General features: G+C 33.2%; 1 protein-coding gene across 3 annotated transcripts in view; it reads left to right on the top strand.

Moving 5' to 3' along the window:
• NCAM2 (neural cell adhesion molecule 2) overlaps positions 1-21,604 on the top strand; it is a 545,360-nt gene that overhangs the window by 455,565 nt on the left and 68,191 nt on the right. For all 3 annotated transcript variants that reach the window (XM_037742419.1, XM_017539495.2, XM_037742422.1), the window contains exons 13-14: positions 12,896-13,015; positions 17,560-17,681. In XM_037742419.1, coding sequence (XP_037598347.1) covers positions 12,896-13,015; positions 17,560-17,681 — 242 coding nt within the window. The remainder of the gene's footprint in view (positions 1-12,895; positions 13,016-17,559; positions 17,682-21,604) is intronic.

Raw genomic sequence — 21,604 nt, 5'->3', positions numbered from 1 at the left:
CCCAAATTCCAACCTAATCTTCCACTCAGAGTCCTATTAAAAGGAAACCTATTGCAAAAAAAAAATATTGTTTAATTTGTACTATCTCATGACCCAAATTAAAAGGCATTGGAATAATATCATTTCATTATGTTTACATTTTTACCCACAATTCTTTGTATTTACTGAAACTTTAGAGATATTCATTCTTTGAGTTCTGAAATTCATGACTCAGGTAACTTCTTTTTTCTTTTTAATTCCGGAGGAGATCCAATTGAATAATTCAGATGAACTTCTTCAGTTTCTATGACATGCTCATAAGAAAATGAACTATTCATAGATACTTTTATTCATAGAATTACTGTCCTCATAATTTAAATTCTCCAGAAAACATATTTTAAAGTGCTTTGTATCAAAATAATGTGTAATTCCTCAAAATAGCATTAGAAAAATATAATATAATATAATATTTTAGTAAAATATTTAAATTATTATGTAGGAATACATTTATTGTAACAAATGTTTAATGATGTAAAAGTTGTGGCAAACCATTCATATCAATTCATTTAAAATATTTAAATAAATAATATGAAAATGAAACAAATTTGTGTAAAGCAACTACAAAGTACAGAAAGAAACATACATGTTTCCAAATATCTTGAAAGATTAGTAGTTTTTTATGGCTTGAATGTCATTGAAAATAAGAAGCAATTTATTACAATTAATGCAGATATCTGGGTTAACTATAAAAAAGAATGACTTAGCAAAGATAAATTTTATATATTATTATGAGTTTCTCCCAAATATAATATTAAAACTGCCTTAAAAATAAGTGAGAAAACTTAAAAATAAGAAACAAAATACTTAATGTTGCATTTGGTGCCTTGATCTCAAATCTTGTTCACATTCTAACAAGGCCTCTGGGCTTTGTATGTGATTTGGTATGTTCCATAGTAGAGAATATAAATGATATAGCAAGAACAGTTCCTTCTTCATTATTAGGAAATTTGGCTGGGAATCTTGAATGGCATATATGAAATAAATGGATTGATTTCATAGTTTAAGAAATGACAGAATATGCTGGCCAGAGTGTATAATAGTAACAAGTGACTGGTACATGCATCTTTCTTACAAGAGGCCCAAGAATCAAATCTCTAATTAACCAGAGAATCTAACTGACTTTATTCTGAATGTCTCATCTTTGTATTTTTAATGTGATTATAATGTGCTCCTGTGAACTATAAGGAAAATGCTGAATTGTATCAATGTTATAGTGGTAGCAATTCATGAAGATAATCAGCATGGATTTACATTTTTCAGTCTAATGAGAACTCAGAAACACAAAATTAAATAAAATATTCTGAGAAAGACACTGTGTCCTTTAATACTTTAAATTTAATTTTAAAATGACCTTACACCATATGCAAAATCAACTCAAAATAGATTAAAGACTTAAAGGCAAAACCTGAACCCTTAAATCTACTAGAAGAAAATCTCTATACAATAACTGCTTGTGTACCCTCAAAATGTATATGTTGAAACCTAGTTCTCAATGTGATGATATTGGAGGTGGGGCTTTGAGAGGTATTAGGTCATAAGGGCAAAATGCTCATGAGTAGGATTGGTGCCCTTCTAAAAGATACTCCAGAGAATGGCCTCATTTCTACAACTGTGAGAGGATGAAATGAGATGATGTCTACAAACAAAAAAAGGCCCTCATCAGATAACAAATCTGCTTTCGCATAAACTTGGACTTCTCAAGCTTCAGAACTGTGAGAAATAAATTTATGTTGTTTGTAAGCCACCCAGTCTAAGATATTGTATTATAATTATTCAAATGCAATAAGCCAGAAATTGATACCAAAAAGGAGAATTGCTGCTCTAACAAATACCTGAAAATACAGAATAGGGTTTGGAATAGGGTAATGGGTAGAAGCTGTAAAAGTTTTGCAGGACATGCTAGAAAGCATTGGCATTGCCTCAAATATGCTATTAAGGGAAATTCTTGTGAGGGTCCACAGAGGAAAGAAAAGAGCTATAGAGAAAGTCTCAATATTTTTTGTGAATACTTAAGTAACCCTGAACTTCTGTTCATACAAATTAACTTCTGTTGATACAAATATAAACAGTAAAGGACATTCTGATGAGGTCTCAGACAAAAATTATAACATGTATTAGACAAGAGAGGAAAGACTGTCATTGTTAAAAGGTGGCAAGAACTTGGCTGCACTATGTTAGTATCCTAGTGTTTCTTGTAAGGTAGAACTCCTGTGTAATGAAATCAGATATTTGACTGGAATTTTTTTTTTTTAAATTTGCATTAGGTTCTGGGGTACATGTGCAGATCTTGCAGATTGTTGCATAAGTATACACATGCCATGGTAGTTTGCTGCCTCCATTCCCTCTTCACCTACATTAGGTATTTTTCCTAATGTTATCCCTCCCCAGTCTTCCCACATCCTGCTATCCCTCCCCTAGCCCCTAGCCCCCCAAAAGACCCCAGTGTGTGATGTTCCTCTCCCTGTGTTCATATGTTTTCATTGTTCAACACCCACTTATGAGTGAGAACATGCAGTGTTTGGTTTTCTGTTCTTTGTCAATTTGCTGAGACTGATGGCTTCCAGATTTATCCAAGTCCCTACAAAGAACATGAAGTCATTCTTTTTTATGGCTGCATAGTATTTCATGGTGTGTTGATGCCAAATTTTTTTTATCCAGTCTATCATCGATGAGCATTTGGGTTGGTTCCAAATCTTTGCTATTATAAACAGTGCCACAATGAACATACGTGTGCATGCATGTGTCTTTATAATACATAGATTTATAATCCTTTGGGTATATACCCAGCAGTGGGACCACTGGGTCAAATGGCATTTCTATTTCTGGATCCTTGAGGAATTGCCACACTGTCTTCCACAATGGTTGAACTAATTTACACTTCTACCAACAGTGTTAAAGCATTCCTATTTCTCCATAACTTCTCCAGCATCTGTTGTTTCTAGATATTTTGATGATCACCATTCTAACTGGTGTGAGATGGTATCTCAATGTAGTTTTGATTTGTATTTCTCTAAAGATCAGTGATGATGAGCATTTTTCATGTGTTTGTTGGCCTCATAAATGTCTTCTTTTGAAAAGTGTCTGTTCATATCTTTCACCCACTTTTTGATGAGGTTGTTAATTTGTTTCTTGTATATGTGTTTTAGTTCTTCGTAGATTCTGGATATTAGTCCTTTGTCAGATGGGTAGCTTGCAAAAAAAGCAGCAGCTTGATTTTTCCTGACTGCTTATATTAAAGGGCTAGAGAAATAAATGATTTAAAGGTAAAATTATTAATTAAAACAGAGCCAGAACTTAAAATTTGGAAAATTATTATGCTATCCATTTTGTAACAAATGAGAAAAACTGTTTGGGAAAGAACACTGAGGGTTTGGTCATGAGGACATTTGATGTAGACATTGATTAGCGTGGATCAGCCATTGTAGTCCAAGCTAGGATTTAGTTTTCCAGACAATGTAGAAATGTCCATGAAGCAGATTTGAAGATAATTAGAGCTGCTACTCCTGTCATAGGATCAGGGTTCAATTGTCTAGGGGATAGGAAGTGTCAAAGGAAGGTGCGAAGGCTCCTGCAAGATCTCCTAGTGCCATCTCACATCATGGGCTCTGCTCCTGTTATGCCAACATTAAGCCTCTCATCATCCCAGGTGTGGCCCCGTTGGGTCCTGATCTGGTGTAGAACATGGTGGGTGCCCCTTCAGAGAACATAGGCAGCAAATTTTGGTTGTGTTGCTGTGGAACCATCTCCACAAGGCCATAGAGGGCCCAGGCCCTGAGAGCATGGCAGCCTCCACATGGATTTCAGAGGAAGGACCTCTTAGCAGGGCTGCAGGCTCAGGTCCCTAGCTCTGGAGAGCCACTGGTCCCAGGCAGAGAACGGCTTGGGAGCAGGGCTGCTCAAAGCAATGGGGGTAGAGCCTTCTTAGCCTTGGAATTGATGTCTTTGTTAGGTAGACCCCAGAGAGCTGCTTTGCCCTTTCTGCAATTTGAGAAAAAAGTGAGATAGGTATAAACCAGGAAGCAGGCCCTCACAAGACACTGAACCTGACAGCTCCTTTATATTGGATTTACAGCCTCCAGAACTATGACAAATACAATTCTGTTGTTTATAAGCCTCCTAGTCTATAGTATCCTCTTTTAGCAACCAGAATTGACTAAGACAGAAATACAGGGAAATGTTTCTTGGCATTGGTCTGCACAATGGCTATTTTGCATATGACACCCAAAGCACAGGCAACAAAAGCAAAAATAAGCAAGTGGGACTGCATCAAGAAGAAAAGCTTCCGCACATGAAAGGAAACCACTAACAGAGTGTAAGGGAACCTATTACATAGAAGAACATATTTGTCAGGCATTTACCTGCTAAGGAGTTAATCTTCAAAAATATATGAAATATTCATAAAACTCAATAGCAAAAAAACAAATAACCCAATTAAAAGACAAGCAAAGGACCAGAATAGTTATTTCCCAAAAGGAGATTTACAAATGGTCAATAGGTATATGAAAGGGTGCTCAATATCACTAATCATCAGAGAAATGAAATCAAACAACATTGAGATATCAACTCACACCTGTTGGGATGGTTGTTTTTCAAAGAAAGAAAAGTTAAGTATTGGCAAGAATGTAGAGAAAAGGGAACACTTGTACACTGTTATATTATGGAAAACAGTAAGAAATTTCTTAACTCAGCAATCGCATTTCTGGGTATATATTCTCAAGTGAAATGTGTATGGCTATAGTCTTTGTAGCATTATTCACAAGAGCCAAGATCTGGAAAAAACCTTAATGCCTATCTGTGAATGAATGGAGAAAGAAAATATGGCATGTGTGTGTGTGTATGTATATACATATACATGAATATGGATAAAGAAACTATGGCATGTGTGTGGCATATGTGTGTGTGTATATATATATACAGATACACACATAGGTATATGTATATATATATGTGTATAAATAAAAAAGTATATGTGTATAAATAAAATATTTATATGTGTGTAAATAAAATGAATGGATAAAGAATTAATAAACTATGGCATGTGTGTGTCATATGTGTGTGTATATATATACACACATACACACATATATGTATATATACACCACATATGTATATACATATATGTGTGTATGTGTATATATGTGTGTATGTACATGTATGTGTGTATGCATGTATATGTGTGTGTATATGTATATATATACACACACACCATATATGTGTATATACATGTATGTGTGTGTATACACACATGCCACACACATGCCACATACATGCCATATGCCACATACATATATATACATATATGCATATACACATAGATATAATGTGCATATACATATATGTATATACATATATGTGTGTATATGCATAAATATACACACATATATGCCACACACATGCCATAGTTTATCCATTTATTCTTTATCCATTCATTTTATTTACACACATATATTTTATTTATACACATATACATATGTACATATACATAGTATTTTTAGACGTGTATATATGTATATAGAAATATTGTTTATATATTATTTATCCATGCGTATACATTGATATAAATTATTTATATAGATACACATATGTATATAGAAATATTATTCAGCCTTTTAAAAAAAAAGAGAGATTACTGCATGATCTCACTTATATGCGGAATTTCAAAGAATTATACTCATAGGAGTAGTGAGTAAAATGGTGGTTGCCAGAACTGAGAGATAGGGAAATGGAGAAATTTTGGTCAAGGGATAAAAAATTCCAGCTTTACAAGATGAATGCATTCTAGAGATATAATGTACAAGGTGACTATAATTAATAATGGCATATTAATGATATATATGGATGTGTGCTGAGTTAACAAGAAATGTAGCTATAGTTAACAATACACATTGAAGTGTCCTAAGAGGCTACATATTAGCTGTACACATACACATACTGAAAAGCTGGTAAACATGAGAGTTGATAGATATGTTTAATTAGCTTTATTTTGTGGTGATTATTTCAGAATATATGCATATTTTAAAACATCAATTTAGACCTCTTAAATATAAACTATTTTATTGGTAAATTACCTCTCAATAAAGCTGGGAGAAAAGCATGTACAATATTATCATGTTTCTTAGTTTATCATTTTTATTTGTATTTGTATTTAATATTTTATTGGGAGATAAACATTTTCCTTATAATTCATGTTTATGAGGATTTTCATTTACAAAGTGCTTTCTATACTTTAGTTTTATATTAATAGGTTAATATAGAGCTATGGGTCATGCAAAGCTTACTTAAGATAGAATCATATTCAAATCCAAACTCTGCTGCTTTGTGGCTACTTCATGTTTCCGAGCCTCCCTTTACTTGTCTAGGAAATACAGAATGTAACCAAACTCTGTTAGTTTAAGTATTAAATGAAATAGCATCAGACAGGACTTGAATAGCAGATTTTTCCCTAAAACAAACTTTAACTTGGAAAACTAAAATTTGTTTGCGATGTTCAGCAGCAAGAGTAGAGTGCATTTGTAATAAAGGGTAACTACTATAGACTTAACAAGTGCTTCTTTAAAAGTGGCGATTCGTTTGGTATAATTTTTATAAGTGCGAATTCAGGAACTAACTACTGAATTATTATTTTGTATTTAAAATGTGTAGGCTAGATGAGGACTGATGACAGTAGTTATTAGGTATATGATATATGTCCTCAAAAGATCCTTGTAATAAAAAGACTTTCACAGTATAATAGCTCAATACAATAATGAGGGCATGAGCAATAACTGAGAAAAATTATATAAAGATATTATTAGGAGGTAAATAGATAAAATGAGTTTCTGTAGGCACAGAGAAGAGAGGAGCATTTATTGGCAAAATCTTAACTTACCGCAGTTGACCTACCAAAAAATTTAAAAGTTTGTGGCAGAAAAAGAATTTGGCAGTGTGAATATTTTGGGAAGTTAGCAATTTTGTGAGTGAAATGCAATTTTCTGATTATCTGCTATCATCAAGATATTTTATGAATATTTTGTTAAAAAACTATGCTATAAAAGGAAATGTTTAGTAGCTATACATTTACAATATTTTACATACTGAATGGACCTTGAAAAAACATTAATTAAATTTTTCTTGAATAAATGATTTTGCATATGCTAAGAAGTATTATATTTGAAATGAAAAATAGTATAAATTGTTTATGACACATATATTTTGTTCAATGAAACTGTTATGTTTTTAAATTAATGTTTTTATATAAGGGAAAGTTTTTCTATTTCAATAGGCCATCTGATTTTAAGGGTAATACATACTTCCTGTATAAAATCTCACAGCAGTTAAACCCTAATTATAAAATTGTTTATTTTTATATGTAACTTATACTAAGTTATAACATAAGCAGTGCAATAAATAATGAAAATTTAGATGTGCTGAACTGTGATCTTAAAATAATTCCATCAACATATTATTTTTGTTTGTTTGTTTCTTTGAGATGGAATCTCATTCTGTCGCCCAGGCTGGAGTGCTTGTGGCACAACCTTGGCTCACTGCAACCTCCACCTCCGGGGCTCAAGCAGTTCTATGCCTCAGCCTCCCGAGTAGCTGGGATTACAGGTGCCTGCTATGACACCCAGCTAATTTTTTGGTATTTTTAGTAGAGACAGGATTTCACCATCGTGGCCAGGCTAGTCTTGAACTCTTAAACTCATGATCCACCCGCCTTGGCCTCCTGTAGTGCTGGGATTACAGGCATGAGCCACCACGCCTGGCTAACGTATTGTTTTGATAAAAATCCTAGGACAAATAACACATCATTATTAGATTAATTTTTCTTTCCACAGTTCATCAAAATATATATCCATTTAAATGGATATATATTTTTGTTCTATTACCAAGAATCTATCCATGAAAGTTATTTATACCAAAACATATATGCATACAGGTTATAGTATGATTCCTAAAATATTTAAAGTACTGTTAAAAAAAAAGTAAGATTATGTTATTAATATTATGCAAGTAATGGGACCTTCAAGTGCAACATAATTTGTGCAAAAATGCAAATGTAAATTTTAGAAGTAAATGAAAACATAATGGAACTAAGATGATTACGTACATAAGCTTCTTAAGAAAATTTAAAGACAATTCCATTACTAATGGAATTATCTCTGAAGTCATTTTTATGTGTGCAGCTATCATCAAGGTATTAAAATATTCTATTCTGTGTTTAGAAACCGTAAAAATTTACTTTTATTTTGCCTGTTGCTAACTCCTGCAGAAGTACTTAAGATAATTCTCTCAAAAACAGACCCTGCTTTGGCTTCTTTTAATTGTTTACAGAGAAAAAGCTGTCTTAAGAAAGAAACTTGAGGAACTACACTGTGTTTTCAGATCTATCTGAGGAGATTAACACCAAGGGTTATTTTGAATGTTCAGTTCTACCCTAGCTGAGCTTTGTGATTTCTCACTGCCCTCTGAATTGTTGCACAGTACTTGACAACTTAAGCAGCTCCATTTGGGTTAGGTGATAAGGCAGTTGGGAGACTGTGTTTACGTACATTGAATAGGACAAAAACCCCATGGAGAGGTCCGGGGATTGAGAAAGGAAACAGAACATGAATAAATTTAATCTTACTTTAGAATTTGGTCAGTTTAATCAGTTACCAAATATATATTTAGTTGATGTTGTTCTTGGAAGTGCTGTAATTATTCTATAGCCTCTGCTTCTCTTGACAGCCAACAGGAAGGAATTTGTAATACATTAAAGGAACAAATAATTATTTTGTGTCGCTCCCTTTAATAAAGCCTGGTTCTATAATAAAAGGAGAATAAACTTTCAAATTCAAATTTTTCTCTCTACTGTGATCATTTCCAAACTTATAATAAATGTAAAAATGTTTATATTTTTCTGTCGTTTGCCAGTTAAATGTTGTTGATTTAATGTATCTTGACTTTTTTGTCCTTTTTGCCCTTATAGACATATGGTAAAGAGTTATTTCTAAAACTCAATTATATATAAGTGAATTAGAAATATTAAATTAGTGAGGGCAAACAGATTCTATAGGGAACTCATTTTTTTTTTGCCACGTCAAAGAAAAATTCATGATTTTTTATAATTTTTGGAAGAACTGTGTTAAGATGTGTAAATCATGCTGACTAAACATAGCTATAAAGTACCTTAATATATACATTTGTTCTTAAAAGCTTTTGGTAGTTTGTAATAGAGATCTGCTTTCTCTTAATTCTGGAGTTTGAATTTCTAATAAATTATATGTCAATAACCCATCCCACACTTCAGTTTAAGGTGCTGTTGTTCTATTTGTTTATGCACATTTAGGGAAAGAAAGTCTTACATTAACTAACATCATAATTTGAGATAGAACTCTATTATCGAGTGCATAGCCTTTCATTTTTCAAGTGGTAGTTTTCTTTCAGTCCCTACCTTGGGTGTTCAGTATCCCTATGTTTGGTAAAATGCCAGTAAATTACAGATGATTTCATGTATATATCCTGTCCTTTAAGAAAGGCAAGTCAAATTACAGATCCAGATTTTGCCTCCTCCAAATCTTTTCCCCTCTCTCACTTTAATGTAGTCTCAATGTTTGGAGTTCTTTCTATTTCACACAATAATCTTCACACTCACACAGTGTTAATAAACCTCATAATAAGCGTTATTGTATCAAAACCTGTATTCAGAACTCAAAAACAAACTGATTTCTTGTATATAAGCTTTGTAAAACTTACATCAATGGTTTTATTTTATGCCTCTTTCCTATAGTTTTAAAGTTTGTCTACAAAACCTCTCTTTGGCGTTTCACTTTGAGTGTTTTGGCCCAGCACTGTAATAGAAGTTTAGCCATCTCTATGCCCTCTTTACTCCTTTCCTCTGCCAGCTGCTCTGATGTGAAACTCAGTCAGTACATGGGTAAGCCTTGATCCTGAGAACAGAAAAATGTGAGGACACAGGGAAATTCCATTCTGAGTTGATACAGTGTAACTAAGGAAATATTTACCCTTGGCAGATGTAGTGGAGCATGCAAAGCTCCTCATAGCTCCTGTAAGATACTAAAAGAAGAGGATGACTGACAGTCCAAGCCAGAAAGAGCTTTTGCCTGAAATACACAGATAATTCAAGTATGATCCGCACTTGCTTTATTTGCCGGGGTGGGTGCATACTGTCTTTATGTTTTAACCTAAGTAATAACCTCAATTGGTAGCTCTATTGTATCAATTTTTAACCTACAAAGATGAAACCATATATAGAATAATGATCTTTACACTTCTGATTTATGTAGGATTTTATTTGCAATTGAAAGTGTTTATTTAAATTATTTTGCTTCTCTTTTTGCATTGTATTAAGAAGTACAGTTGAATATAAGCATTACCAGATGCCATCACCAGTGCAGCCAAGTCACAGACTACTGAATGCTCTTCAAATGATGGCTGCAGCTGCACCTTGATATCACAGAAATATAGAAAGGCATATCATATATCATATATCAAAGTTGGCTGTTTTATAAAAGCGTGTTTATTACTCAGGACTTATTCCAAAACATGTTAGGCCTTTGGACAGTCATTATGATGTCACGGAGCAGGCTGTGTTCCATTTCACTCTTCTTTACACTAATGAAGCGCGACTAGAGAGAGCATGGGGTCATGTGAGTCTAGTTTGCCTTTGCTCTTCCTTTTAAAAATATTTATTATCTGATTAAATTGATAAAATATTGTGATTTTTAAACTCTTGTGAAAGGAGTTTAAAACCTGCCTGAAGAATGTAGTGAGACCCCATCTCTATTACAGATAAACAAAATGCTAAATAAATGCCTTGATTGTGAACATTGAAGAAAAGATTGGAGCAAAAGGAAGTATCAAAACAAATTCATTATGCTGACTTTAAACAAAGGCATTTTGTCTTAAAGACAGGAAACTTTCAATTTATTAGGATTTTAGCAACCCTGGTTAAAATTCCCCTTCTCATTCCATAGCCTGTATAAACAACTCTATCTGTGCACTCAGCTTCTCTTCAGTGTAACTATATTCTTTTCTGGAGCTGAAATTATATACTCATTAACTACCAATTCTCAAGTGGGTTTCTGTTTCCTGAGAAGCTTGCAGGTCATTACCCTGTCAGAAATCATTGAATTCAAGCCTTGGCTTTCCCTTTTATACTTACAGCTTCTAATTGGTTGGATTTCTATGCCAATCAATCTGTTCCCAATTGGCTTCCCTTAAATCTGAAATCATGTATTATAATCTGAGGCTTCAATAAGGCAGTACACTGTAAAGAACAAGTTCAATTTTCTTATAAGGTTGAGAAATTGAGAAATATGAATTTAAATTTTGCTGATTGGAAATTTAACTTTCTTGTTGATTTTAAACATCTGTTCAGGATTAAATAATGTCTGGTTGATATGTGTGTTTTGGCCACTAGTATTTACCTGGTATTAAGTAATTTATATATATATTTTTTTACTTTTAATTTTGGACACAAAAAAAGCTCTACAGTGCATTCAACAATGTTTTTTTTCTTTTCTAGAATGTGAAAAGTAATTCAATACAGATTAAATGATTACAATACAAAATGCTAGGCCAGGCATAGTGGCTCACTCTTGTAATCCCAGGACTTTGGGATGGTGAGGTGGGCAGTTTGCTTGAGCCCAGCAGTTCAACACCAGCCTGGGCATCATAGTGAGACCCCATCTCTGTAGAAAACAAACAAAATGCTAAATTAATACCATGATAATAAATATTGAGGAAAAGAATAGAACAAAAATAAGTATCACAATAGATTCCTTAAATATCCTCATATAATATAGAGAAAATGTTATCTAGTAAATTGTAATGGAATTATTAGAAATAACATATTAATAAATTATATTACAATATTATTGCATGTATATCATTTCTGGTGATGGTTTATGTAAAACTATAGATCTGCAAAGATGATCCTAATTACCTATAAGTTAATCTTTTATATCTCCTAATATTAATTGATTATGTTACTTGGAGTTACTGCATAAACTAGACCTAACTTCCTTTTGATTTACATCAAGACATGGCTATTTCCACTAGCTAAGTTTCTGCTTTGTTTAGGAAAAGCAGTTAAAGAAAGTGGCAACAATAAAATTCTGGTAGCTCCATCAGATGAATTTGTGAGGATGTATTATTTTGAAATCTGTATGGCATTTGAGATTATCAAGGGTCAAATAACAAGGGTTGACATGACCCAGAAATTTCTAATAACCTTTATTTCCCTATGCCTTTTCACATTCTTCTTCTTCTTTAGTGTCTTATTGAATCCAGGTTTGGCGGAATATTTACATGAGAAGAAACTCAGAGTGAAATACAAGTTAGGAGAATGCCTCAAGCTAGAATTAAAACAATTTTATTTGATTTGAAACTGTAGAATAAACTATTTTTGTTGTAGTTTCAACTTTGTCACACTTGTTTGACATTACTAAATCACCTTACATTAGAAACCAATCTACATATTAAATTCCGTGTTTCTATTAAATACTATAGAAATAACCTATCTAGAGTACTTCTAGTTGAGACACATACAGAATGTATGCATTGTAACAATATTAACATCATTCTTGTTTTTTGAACATTAACAAGATTTAACTTTCTACATTGTGAATTATCACAAATGAAATGGGTAATTTCCTTTGAAAGTGCATAGGTTGGAAAGCTGAAATAGAACTGAAGAAGAGAACTATTCAAAAATCATTTTCTTCTTAAATGAGTTATCTATATTTTAGGTATTTCATAGAAAGCTTTCAGTGAAATTATTCACTCAGAATTGTAATAGTTTGATTTGTTTTTCTTATTAAAATGCATCAAATATACGTATATATATATATTTTTTTCTTTTTTCTTCTAGCAATGGTTATTTTGAGCAGCCTGGAACCAAATACAACTTATGAAATCAGGGTTGCAGCTGTAAATGGAAAGGGGCAAGGAGACTACAGTAAAATAGAAATCTTCCAAACATTACCAGTTCGTAAGTAATCATCTCTATTTTTTTATTCTCTTTTGCCATTCTCTTCACTTGCAAATTTAATAGATTTTAAAATGTAGGGAGATGTTTCAACCCTTTTGAGACATGAATTATATCTTCAGTGAAGTGGCTTCTGAAGACAGTGACATCTCAGATTTATTAATATAAAAATAACTTGGCTTTAAAGCAAGGCAAAAAAAAAGTGCCCTAGAATACACACAGTAAAAATTGTTCCTGGGAAATTGTCCTCATTGCAAAGATGTCCTTCTTACTTACAGTCTAATTAATTGTATCGTAGTCTTCAGACTATATTCTGGGAGACAGAAGGAAAATGTCTATGTAACATGTCCAATATTTTGTTCTTTTGTTGAGGTATGACTATTGACCTTATTCCACAAATTATGTGGCTCTAAGTGTCAAAAAGAGAATCATTAGGTTAATTCATTACCACAGTGACTGCAGATGAATAATGATTGTAGCCTTGTTCTGGTAACTGTCATGTTTTGAGGGATTGTAAGTCAATTGAGTTTACATGAAGTGAAGATTAAATTTTAGAAGACCTAACATTTCCTTTATGTTGAGTAAATTACTTTAAAATGTGAGAAAACTTAATAAATATGACTGAACCAATGTTGTTATAAATCTATGCATAAAACTGCCTGTTACATATATTATGTTAGGATCGTGAAAATGGCTGCAATAAATTATTTTACTCTAGATTGTGACCAGTCACTCTCTGTTGGTTATCAAAAAATCTGTCAGATGAGTTTCTTTTTCCCATGCCCAATGCTGGTGTCTTTGTTAGCCCCTTGTAATTTTTTCACCAAGATGACTCTAAGTATGTCTTGATTTATAATCCTACCTTCATTCTAGTCTTCCTCTACCCCAGTTTCCAATCACCTCATATTAGAAGCCAATCTACATACTAAATTCCATGATTCTATTAAATACTATGGAAATAATCTACCTAGAGTACTTCTACTTGAGACACATACAGAATATAGGTATCATGTACCCACACCTGACCTTAAATTATTCTTGAGTGACTATGGAAATTCAAATGGAGATCTATCCATTCTAGGCTTAAAATTTTCAACCATAGCACGCATCACCTTCCCAGATTCCATCAAGTCCAGCTTTTGCCTGCTTGCCGTTTTTCACATTTCCTTTACCAACTACAGCAGAGTTCACTGGTTTGGAAGGTGAAGCTGTAGTTTAGTGACTTTTTTGTTGTTGTTGTTATCCTTTTCCCCCAGAACTATTCATTCTGTATTAATTCCTCTGTTTTTGATTCCTACAGAGCCCCATAATCATGGCCATGACTCTTGATCTCCCTTCTAACTTCATTTCCTCCGACATTTAGGCACTAAAAACTGCCTTCACTAGTTTATAAAACACCTCTCTAAGCGTTTCAACCATAAGTCAACACTCTCTTACTCTTTCTTTTTCCCTCTCCATTTTAAATCATAAAACATTTTTTTCTCCTTTTTGAGACAGAGTCTCGCCCTGTCGCCCAGGCTGAAATGCAGTGGCGTGATCTCCCCTCACTGCAACTTCTGCCTCCTGGGTTCAAGTGATTCTCCTGCCTTGGCCTCTCCAGTAGCTGGGATTACAGGCAGGAGCCACTGCACCTGACCTTAAATTATAACACTTCTATTCTCTCAGTATACTGTCCTTGACTCACCAGTCTTTACCTTACACAGAAGCAGTTTGAAGGTAACATGAGATTAATATAATAACTATTCATTTTAGCTTCTTCTCAGGATTGTTTCCAAGTTCAAATAAGATCTTATATGCAAAGTAATTAATATGCCAAAGCTATATATGATTAATTATTGATTGTTATTGATACTTTTACATAAGCATTATTTTATAATTGTGGATAGAAACCACTAGTTTTATTTCTCTCTGATCGAATCTACATTTGTTCTTAGCTACTTTTTCAAAGTATCACTTGTAATAGATCACAAATTTGATATATGATAAAAGTTAAGTATATGCATAAATATTTTAAATATATTTGTAAATTATTTGCTACTGAAAATAGATTTCTGCTTCACAATTGTCTCAAAATGCTAATATTAAAATAATATAGTCATAATACCATTACTAAATAAATTTATGCTTTATATCATGCATATTCTAAGTTCCGGTTAGAAATAATACTAAACCATCTCAGCTATAACATTCACTCCATAATTTTTAATTACCTCATAATCACTTATTAAAGTTATGAAAAATCTTATATTGTTTTAAACAGTAATTTTAACTTACCAAGATTTATTTGTTGCATATAGATCATGTAATAATATCTGCATGCCAATTTAGTTAAATTTAATGCATAATGACTGTATAAACTCTCTATCCACTGTGTCTGTATATCTGTACAATATGGGGCTACTTTATTACCTATTGATATGCCAACACACCCAGTTGTCATATTTCTTTAATGACTTGACTTTCCTGAAACAAACTACTCACTTATTTAAGGTTGTAAGCATCATATTAGAAATAAAGATAACCGACCAAACATGTCTTACACCTGTAATCCCAGCATTTTGGAAGGCTGAGGCAGGCAGATCACTTGAACTAAGAAGTTCAAGACCAGCCTGGCAACATAGTAAAACCCTGTCTGTACAAAAAAATTTTTTAGAAATCAGCTAAATGTGGTAGCATGCACTTGCAGCTACTTGCGAGGCTGAGGTGGGAAGGTCACCTGAGTCTGGGGAGTTCAAGGCTGCAGTGAGCCAAGATCACACCATGGAACTCCAGCCTGGGCAACAGAGTGAGACCCTGTCTCACAAAAAGAATAAAGAAAGAAAAGAAATTTGGAAAAAAGAAGTAACAATAACCTGCTGAGAAGAAAAACAGGATCTTCAGGTTTAGAGATACGAAATCCTTTCAGTCAACTGCCTTTGTTTTTCTTGGCAAAGAAAAACTATGAGTCGATAGGGTTTACAGTTTTTTTGAAAGATGCAAACTAAAGCTTCTGGAGAGATCCTTAGTTTTACCATATTATTATCTATATACATATGCATATCCATGTCTATATTCATACCCATAGAGAATTGGACGAAACAGAAGCAGACAAATGCCAGTGGATGCCCAAGCACGTCACATCAGTGACACATGGCAGGGAGCTCCCATCCATATCACCAGGCAGTGGTGCTATCCCTTCACATAGAATATTCTTGTACTTTGGTATATCCCTGTTCTATTCAAAACAATATAAGATTCACTGTTATAAGACTATCTCTATGTTGAAGAATAATATAAAAGGCAAGTATACTAATGAACCTAGAAGAAAATAAAATATTGCAACACAGGTCTATAAAACTGGATACTGCAAACTTTATTCAAATTTGCATCTAGGAAAGAAAATGCTTATTAAAGCAGATAACTAATTGCAAGTCATTATCTTTAGTAAAGATATCAATCTGTATGGAATATATATATACATAAATGGGAGTTGCCCTGCTTAAGCTCTCTTGCCAGCCTCTATGTAGGATGTGGCTTTGCTCTTCCTTGGCCTTCCACTGTGATTGTCAGGCCTCCTCAGCCGTGTGGAACTGCTGGAGTGTGGTGGCACGATCACAGCTCACTGCAGCCTTGACCTTCTGGGCTCAAGCCATCTACCCACTTCAGCCTCCCAAGTTACTGGGACTACAGGTCCTTGAATCTGGGGCTGCTGACATAAAGAACAAGCTGCAGAGGAGGTGGAGGCACTCTTAATGGACTCTTCCAAGGGTCACAAAGGATGCACAATAGGAATGAGAGGAGAAATACAAGGAGAAGGTAAATGTAGACAGAAAAATATATTGAATGAGACACTGCCAGCAATAGAAACAGCCCCAGCAAGAAGAGGACAAAGATGATTGAATCCAGATGCTGCTCACCTGGAATACATGCTTGTTCTGATAGGAGGGTTGCATTTTACTCCTGTGCCCTCACCCAGAAAGACAAGGACTGGAAACAGGTTGATGAATGCATGGAAAAGTGAAACCAAGCATGCTTTGAGGCAACCGCAGCGGAAGGAGGAGCTCAAAGTTACTGAGACCAAGCTTCTATCTTCTATTTGAAATAAAATCTGGTAATAAAGTACATTCAGTTTTAGAAAAAAGAATTATATTATATGTATACATATATGTTCCATACAGATTGATATTAATAAATGCTTACAAAACATTTACAAACTAAAGTTACATTAAGAAAATAAAAAGGATTTTATACTATTAATAATAAGAGAAATAAAGTTTTACATTTGTGCAATGCTGTACTTTTTTCAGAGCATTTGCATGTCAGTGAAAATAGTGTATTTGGTCCTGAGGCTATATTTTTGACATGACACTTCTAGATTTATGAATGTTGCTGCTTCTTGGATAGGGAAAATGATGATCAGAAATTATATCACAAAAGAGCAGTATCAAATGGGAAATCCAGGATAATACCATATATATTGATTACATTGCTGTTCTTTGTATTAAAATACAGTTTCTCTAGGTATCTGAAATGTGTGCCATTGAAGGAATGTTGTGTTGCATATCTAGGTGAACCAAGTCCTCCATCCATACATGGACAGCCAAGCAGTGGGAAGAGCTTTAAACTTAGCATCACCAAGCAGGACGATGGAGGGGCCCCTATTTTGGAATACATTGTGAAATACAGAAGTGTAAGTACATTGTTTATTATCATATCATACTAGTTCTTTTCAAATTAAATTGAGTTGCATTGAATTTATAAACAGATCAGGAGAGCATGCACATTTTGTATTTGTGATAATAAATGCTAATTTTCCTTCCATTCATGACATTCATCATTGTCATTTTTTTCTCTTTTTTTGCAAAATCTAAGCATGGATCATCAAAATATTCTCATGGCTTTCATCTTGTGATTTTTAGGTGTGAAATGGGGCTAGTAAACATTTCAGAAATCAGATATTATTTTCTCTGTCTTGCTGACAAGTTTCTCATTCCACTTGATATTAGTAACTTCAGGCTAAGCTCCCCTGTCAATCATATGTTAGGAAGGATTATTAGAAAAATCACACCTCAAAATAATCAAATACTTAGACTTATTTATTCAGAACATTTATCAAAGAATGGCCACAATGAACTTGAGGAAGAGGGAATCATTTTCTTCAAGTTTAATTAGCACTAGCTAGTAAGGAAGTTTGGACAGCTAAAAGCTGCACAGGGATTTTTGACAGCGGTGGGGGGTAAACAGTGTTCACTAGCTGCAGCGTGATAAAGTGACACTATGGACACTGCCTTTTTGCCTCAGTAAAGATGATTTCAAAGGCCACTGAAAATAATTTCTTGAAATTTTTTTTCATAAGGACCTTGGATTTTTGGTGTCTACTGTAAAATATGTTAAAAAAAGAAACACGATTTTATAAGATTCATACAACATGAATTTTATGCTTTGTTGACTGAATGCATATGAGTTCTATCCAAATTAATTATATTTTAGCAGCTAGTGTTTAAAATAATTACTCCTTAGTAGTATGTGGTTTAATTTTCAATATTTTTTCACAAATCTCCAATCTTCTAAATTATAATATTGCTGCTTCTAAATTCAAATATCTACTCTGAGGGATAATAAAAAGAAAATTTGATTTTGATTGGCATAAAGTAATTATTGATATCTATCATTTTTTTAAATTTAAGATTAATATTCCTTTCAGAAGACAACTTTTTGTCCCAGTTTTCATACTCAAGTGACATCTCTTGGCCACTCTCATTTGCCCATTTGTAAACTCAGTAGAATAGAGATAATATTTTCCAGGGACTAGGCTTGGCCAGAATTCATGAGCTGGACTGGTAGAACAGGCTCTCCATGTAGATTGTTGCTCATAATTGTAGGATGAAAAAATTATGGTACAAAGTACTGGGTGATAGTAACAGCTTATAAGGAATCATAATAAAGTTCCACAGTGGACTCTAAACTGCAATGACTAGCTGTGAAACTATTTTTGTATATTTTATTCGTACTGTATTGCCAGTAATGGTCCCAGTCATTGATGAAAACAAAAATTTTCCTTGAGTAACACTGCACCTATTTAGAGCAAATTAGAGTTACAAAATGAAAACAATGACATTTTTGACAGCCATGTTTATATATATATATATATGTACACACACATATATATGTACACACACACACACATACACACATATATGTATACATAGTTTAAAACAAATTATTACTTTAAAAATCTTCAAATTCATTTTCATTTTTTAAAGTGTGGATTAAATTAATCTTTTCTGAAAATTTATGTATGAAAGGCAGATGGATACAAAGCAAGATTTTAAGCATAATGAGATTAGTAAGATTTAAGAGACTCATGTTCATATAATGGCACTCAATAAATTTTACCTTTGTACACAGTTGGTAAGGTGTACTTGATATGGCTTAGTCTTAAGGTTTAAATAAGAACAAGTTCTATCTTCAGTAAACTTATACCTTCCATTTTCTCACCCTTCTCTTTCTCCTCCCCACCTCATGGTAAAAGTACCTAATTTCTTCCCATTTACCCAATGTCTGTGCTTACCACTCCACTAAAAGTATGTCCTTCTCTATCCCCTCATTTCTAATTTCCAACCCTTTCTAACTCTGGAAGTACAAGAGTATCTGTTTTTCATAACACAGTGGAAGTGATTGATTGTATTATTAATTCATACATAACTAAAATTGTCTGATAATTAATCAATTACTAAGTTATCTGTCTTAGAGCTATGTGTCTGATAATTAATCAATGACTAAATTATCTGTTTTAGAGCCACTATCATTTTAACAGGGGACATTGTTTTAATAGTAGAAATTTAAGCACTATATCAAATTTTATAAAAGTAATGGCACACTTTAATCCTTTGTATTACAAGATAGGCATTGCTCAATCTTGGAGAGTCTGTATTTTGTCATTAATCCAATATAAAGTGATATTGTTTCATATTTTTTCCTGGCAAACTGAAACTTAGGGAATTTGAGCGACTTGGTGGGGAGAGAGAACAGACTTCAGAATGTACTTCGTAACACTTCTAAGTATGGTTTGCAGCAGTACTGGATGAGAATCAACCCCTCAACCACTGTCTCATCTCACCTCAAATGCCCAGATCCTATGCCTTCAGATAAACCATGCTGGCACAGTTTCTCTCCATCATATCACGTGATACCATGCCTTCTGCTTGCATACGTTAAAATTCTCTATATATCTCCATTTTGTTGTTGTCTCTTGTCTCCTCCACCTCCTCCATCCAGTCAACATAATATTCTGAATATACAATTGGAGATAGCATGATTGAATAAAAAGTGAAATAATTACTTCAAAAAAGTTCTTGATCATCTGCTCTCTTTCTATGATACAAACGACTTCGTCTATTAGTTTCTCAAACTACAAGAATTCTGCAGTGGAGTCAAGTGCAAGTGAACAACTTGAAAAATAATTTAAATATATTCAATGTGTTTTTAATTTAAAAGAAGAAAAGTTCATAGAGGAATCTGTAAAATAAGGAACATCTCTAAGATTTTAACTTCTTGATTTCTTCTTTGGCCACTTCTTCCAACTCCACTATGCACAGAGCTATATGTTCTGAGAACAATGTAATTCAGACCTTATATTCCTTATATGACTTGATTTCCAGCAGACATGTAATCTAAGCAAGGGTTTTACTGGGAAAGGACAAGAATAGCTGTATCCTATTATAGAGAGTGTAAAACTTCCTGTGGATTAGGAACCAGGAAGCACCATTATTCTATGTCAACCTGTAATACAGCACATGGCTTTGTTCACTCACCCATTACGAAGACAGAATTTATTAGAACAGAACTAGAGTAATAAAAGCAGAATTAGGTATCTCTGTGGACTCTTCATGAAAATTAATGTCCCTAACAATAAATTAGTAAGTTTAAACTGTGTGTTTTGAAAATAAAGACAAGGATATTAAACTCATGAAATGTTTGGAAAAAATTATAAAGTTATTTTTACATTTACTTTGTACTTATAGTGTCAATCTAACTTCATGTAATTTAGTAAATAGATTTTTACATGCTTCCATGAGTTTTTCACCATTTTATTTCTAATTTGATGATAGCTATGGGATCATAACTTATCACTTGGTGTTGGCATATTAAATGTGTTTTCTTAGCTAAAATAATTGGTAGCTTAAAATCAATTGTGAGGAGGTACTATAGGGACTAGCATTTGTAAGTCTTAATTGAATTTCTTAGGCAATTTGGAGAACAGGTTATTCACTATCTCTATAGCCATAGAAAAAGAAAAGTAATTTTGAAAAGGGTATTAAAATAATAAATAAGTAAAATCAAGCTTTGGTTGTTAAGAAAACTTATTTTCCCGTTAATAATGTTTATGTGTACACATGAGAATTTATTTAAAGTCAGTATAGTTTAAGTTTGAAATATTTTAAACAATGAATACTTATGGACTTTAAAAAGTAGCAAGCATTTTGGTAATTTTTCTTTGCTGTGAGTTAAGAGGGTGCGTTTTATTCTTCTTTCTATAGGTAGACTATATGTAGTCTGAAGGAACAAATACAGCAATAAACCGATAAAGAAATTAGCTCATGTTATGCAATT

The sequence above is a fragment of the Cebus imitator genome, unplaced genomic scaffold (genome assembly GCF_001604975.1).
Source record: "Cebus imitator isolate Cc_AM_T3 unplaced genomic scaffold, Cebus_imitator-1.0 Scaffold7, whole genome shotgun sequence".
Lineage (NCBI taxonomy): Eukaryota > Metazoa > Chordata > Mammalia > Primates > Cebidae > Cebus > Cebus imitator.
Note: the sequence above shows the minus strand (reverse complement) of the source record. Positions and strands in the feature narration are given on the sequence as shown.